At 39.0% G+C, this 4,585-nt stretch overlaps 1 protein-coding gene across 1 annotated transcript in view; it reads right to left on the bottom strand.

Annotated features, from left to right (window-relative positions):
• The window catches only part of RBM34 (RNA binding motif protein 34), a gene marked incomplete at both ends in the record, with an annotated part of 6,421 nt that extends 1,933 nt beyond the window's left edge, over window positions 1–4,488 (bottom strand). The window contains 7 exons of the mRNA XM_010170857.1: window positions 804–846; window positions 947–1,010; window positions 1,218–1,301; window positions 1,784–1,827; window positions 2,415–2,474; window positions 3,068–3,281; window positions 4,346–4,488. Of these exons, the coding sequence (XP_010169159.1) occupies window positions 804–846; window positions 947–1,010; window positions 1,218–1,301; window positions 1,784–1,827; window positions 2,415–2,474; window positions 3,068–3,281; window positions 4,346–4,488 (652 nt within the window). The remainder of the gene's footprint in view (window positions 1–803; window positions 847–946; window positions 1,011–1,217; window positions 1,302–1,783; window positions 1,828–2,414; window positions 2,475–3,067; window positions 3,282–4,345) is intronic.
• Window positions 4,489–4,585: the final 97 nt, after the last annotated feature.

Raw genomic sequence — 4,585 nt, forward strand, 5'->3', positions numbered from 1 at the left:
CTACACAACAGGCACTGGTAACAGCACCACAATCAGATTTGTCACCTATCCAGATTTTCAGACAGGTTAAGTTTTAGGCTGAAGTCTAAAGCGTGTTTGTTTCAGCATCCCTGTCAGCAGTACCTGATGCTGGCTCCCTGTCAGGCCACAGGACAGGGCACACCTTCATCCTGTACATTCACGCGTCCACACCACTCCCAAGTAAGAAGCTTCTCCCAAGCATCCTGACTCCATTAATGGCCTCGTATGGACCACACCTGATGGTGATCCCTTCAACTACTCTCCAGTCTACTCAGAAGCAGCTGAATATTCATCAAGCACTGACCTCAACTATACAGTAAGCAACTCCACACAGGTAACAACAGATTGCCAATAGCTGCCTGGACAGAGTCACTCACCCCGTGGCTCACAGACAGCACCGAAATGAGAAGCCATCACTGTGGATCACTTGGAAGTAGTTCACAAACAGGTACCAGTACAGGTTTTAACAGTTTAGAAAGCTATGGCCTATGCAGCTTTAGTCATATTTAATTAAAAAACAAAAGTGACAACAGGAACTAGAAGTGGTTGCAGTTCTAGCTACAATAAAGAAAACAATTAACCTGTGGAACTTGCCAGAAACTCACAAACTCTTTAGGTGTTTCAGTTAAAAAATAAAACTGCTATTTAAAAATTTAATTCCAGCAAAAGGTATTTAGCTACCTAAGCATGCTACCCTAAATATCAGTAAATAAAAAACCCCTAATGTCAACATATTCCATAAATGTTAAGTAAGGACTCATAACAAACCATTTTAGACTTACCATATGAGAGATTTCCCAAGAATACAGATCGTTTATTGTCATGCTAAAGAAAACAAGAGATGCAAGGCAGTAAGTTATTTGTTACAGAAAAAACAAACAAACAAAACCAGAAAAGGTGTTTTCTTGTCATACATCTTACTTACTGAACTGTTTTTTGATGCAATGTCAACTCTGATGTGAAATCCACTAGCAATTTCTGTTCCATTTCTTTCGTAGCCAAAAGCAAAAAGTTTTAATAATGAGTAAACATTATTTAATTTACAATGTCACTGCACAGCATTATTCCAAAAGCAAATTTACTTTAAGTTTCAAAAAACCATGTTATTCTGGTTCAAGCAAAAGAGATGAGGTAGTTTAAATTTATCTGTAAATCTACCTCTTCAACAGGGAATGAGGAACAAGACTTAGACTTACTTGTTTAGAGCCTTAATGGCATCACATTCTTCCTTAAATACAACATAAGCGTTGATGAACTTTGCGTTAGGGTGCACCTTATGCCTGGAACATGAAAAAGACAGTATTATTTATATTGTTTAAACAGTTCTGATGGTGCACAGTGCACAAGCACTTCTTGTTAAACACATTTATGCCTCCTCTTGCTTTGTGCACAGTAACAACTTTGTTTCTCTTACAGGTCAAGCTAGCTCCTTATGTCCAAGGGAGTCTCACTGTACCTCTCATACAGCCTGTATATACACAACCTGACCAAGCTTCCTCAGCTCATAAATACATCAAAAAGAATTAAAGACTATTAGCATCTTTCCTAAAATATAAGAAATGCAACCTAAGATAATGAACTACTAGTATACCAAGCACTTAATTCTTTTCCACTTGTCAAGAAAACTTAACATATGCACAAAGGTAACTCCAAAAGTCAAAGAAACACAAAATCAAAAAGATTAATATAAGCAAACATGTACCACACTTAAAAATTTTTTTGCCTTGAAAAATAAAGCACAAAATTCACAAGAGGAACCTACTTTATTGCTGCTAACTTTTTGGATAAAGTATCTTCTGCTGGAACCTTTAAGATAAAAAGAGTTTCAGTTAAGTGGGCCTAGTTTTAATTTTATCTCAAATGTTTGTTCTTGAAGACAAAGAGGAATTCAAACAGGCACCATTCCCACCCAAAGCAATGTAGCCAGTAGAGTGAGCAAGTGATGGATGGAAGTGGCTATTCCTAGAGATGAGCTAGAAAGACCCCAGAATTAGACAGCTTGCTTTGACTTCATCTGTTACGTTTTTTGAGTTCCAAGACTGTTATCTTCAACTACTTTACAGAGTACGCTGATTTACAATCAATGTGTCTTTGCTACTGTGATTTAAAAACAGGTAAGTAACACCTTAGCTAAACAAGCAACATTAAAGACGTTCTTCTTCCAGAGCAAGTACAGCTCTGATAATATCAACTGCTGCTACAGGAAGAGTAAAATGGGATGAAAGGAAAGATGCATCTGTGGTGCCTCTCATAAAATATCCAAGGCTTCTTCTAATGGCAAAAAATACACACCCAAACCCGCTTCTGAACCAGTGAAGATACAAGCCTTATGAATACTATCCTTCAAGATCTAAAAATAATTTTGTTTTACAACATTAGAGGAAATAACGTACCAAAGACCGGAATCGAATAGATTTTATTTGTCCATACTCTTTGAAAAGAGATTTCAGCGCCTAAACAGAAAGATAGTACAAATATTCAATACACTTTCTGCTTCCTGGTAATAAGAGTCACTGCTGAATATTTATTAGTAAGATTGTTTTTACACTATTTCCATTTTACTTATACAAGGTCTGTTAACGGGCTACTAAAAATATGCAAATAATTTGTAACTGCTTCTGCATTTCTTGCGGCAGCTTCTTATTCTACAGATTGACATAACTGAATTTGTACCCCTTACTATGGAAGAAAGTGTCAGTTTAACGTATTTTATGCAACAATCTGAAGTATTATTTACATCCAAAATTAGAAGCAGACCAACTTTGTAACTGCAGTTCTCACTTATGAAGTCATTTTTCACTGAAAAAGAAACTAGCCAATTCCACTAAAGAGAGAGCAACTACATGCACTGCTGTAAAAAGCCCAACTCCAGCAGAATAAAAGAGGTTGCCTCTAATGGTTTCTGATAACGAGCATTCTATCCTACTTTCCCAAAAAGCAATTTTAGTCACAAATGTGTGTGATGTTTCAGCTGGAAACCTCCCCTCAAACTAAGGCCCGTTGTGACCCTTTTCATTCCTTTGGCTGACAGAACCCACTCACATACCTGAGCAGTACAGCTGACGGGCAAGTTTCCAACAAACACTGTTCTTCTGTTTACTGTTTCATCAGGCACCTTTTTTTCCTTCTGTCGTTTTACAGCTCTGCCTGAGTTAACACCACCGTTGGTGACGGCATGAGAAGCCTTTCTTTTTTGCTTGGTTTTGTTTTGAAACTGTTCTTGCTCCTCCGCTTCATCTGCCTGCTCCAAAGCGCTCTCTCTTATCAGAAAAAGATAAGCAAATTATAATTGATGGGAAAAAACCCAGAGTTTTTGAGGTCAAAGAACTGAAGTCTCCAAGATAAATATTTTCACTTACATTTTAAATTATGCCCAACATAAAATTTCAAGTGTTATTTTGCTTATTTGTATTAAATAAACATATCTGACCATTCCATAACATGGAAAACTATTCGCTGTCCCCAGAACATTGCATTTGCTATTTAGCAGGAGTAATAAAGAAGGAATTCAGAATTAAACAATGTGATATCCTCTAAAATTGAGGGGGGAAAAAACCCCAAAAAAACATCTTTGCACACTAGAACTAAGGAGAGATTAATTCTTCCCAGTATCCAGGACACTCGGAACAAACAATCCTTTGGGATCCATCCATGCACTAACAAACCCCTGTCTATCCAAACTCGCTGTAACATGCCACCATCGAGGAGAAGCAGATCTGAAGAAGCCTCTGCAAAGCCACTGACACCAAAACAGCAAACAAGTTTCATGGGCACGGAAGATGCAACAACACGTGGTGCCAGAGAGAGGCAGATGAGGCCTCCAGCTACAATCAAGCAAATTCCATTACCCAAACTTCACTGTGCCCAGACCAGCTTCCCGCCTGCACTGACGGGATCTTGGCTCAACCCTGAGAGTTTCAGGGAATGAACAGTGTGGGAGAGTAGTTCTGTGTCACAGCAGAGGACAAGCGTGACAAGGACAACTAACTCTGCCTGGTACCTCGCTGCTGCTGGCACCTCCTCTGCTCCTTTGACCACAGGTCTGCTGGATAAAGCCAACTACAAGTTAGAAAGCATCAGCCTGTGCCAGGGAGAACTTTTTGTCGTCATCTACAACCTCCAGACCCATCAGCTCTGTAACAGGGGATCTGCAATTCACAGACATAGAACTTCTGGGGCAAACTAACAGAAAACTTTCACAATCTTCTTTAGGTTCAAGACGAATAGTAGAAAAGAACTTTATTGTATCACTGAGCTCACAATCTTGTGAATAACCTAGATGTTGTTTTTTTAATCTTACTGTAAAAAGGTATCAGGTACTCACCTGTTTGCCAGTTCTTCCTCTGCTTTTGAGAGTTCCTTCTTTCTGGCTTTCTTTGCTTTTACAGGAGGTTCTTGTACGAGGGAGGAGCTCTGGTCTTCTGACACTTCCTCCACTTCTTCTGTACGCTTCCTTTTCTTATTGCCCTTAAGTTAAAAAAAAAGAAGAGGAAAGACTCCAGAAACGCCCCACAATTATTTTTCACGCTGCAATTTACCTGTGGCGCCCCTGACGGCAGCCACC

The sequence above is a fragment of the Antrostomus carolinensis genome, unplaced genomic scaffold, assembly GCF_000700745.2.
Source record: "Antrostomus carolinensis isolate BGI_N321 unplaced genomic scaffold, ASM70074v2 scaffold29100, whole genome shotgun sequence".
NCBI classification, from domain to species: Eukaryota; Metazoa; Chordata; class Aves; order Caprimulgiformes; family Caprimulgidae; genus Antrostomus; species Antrostomus carolinensis.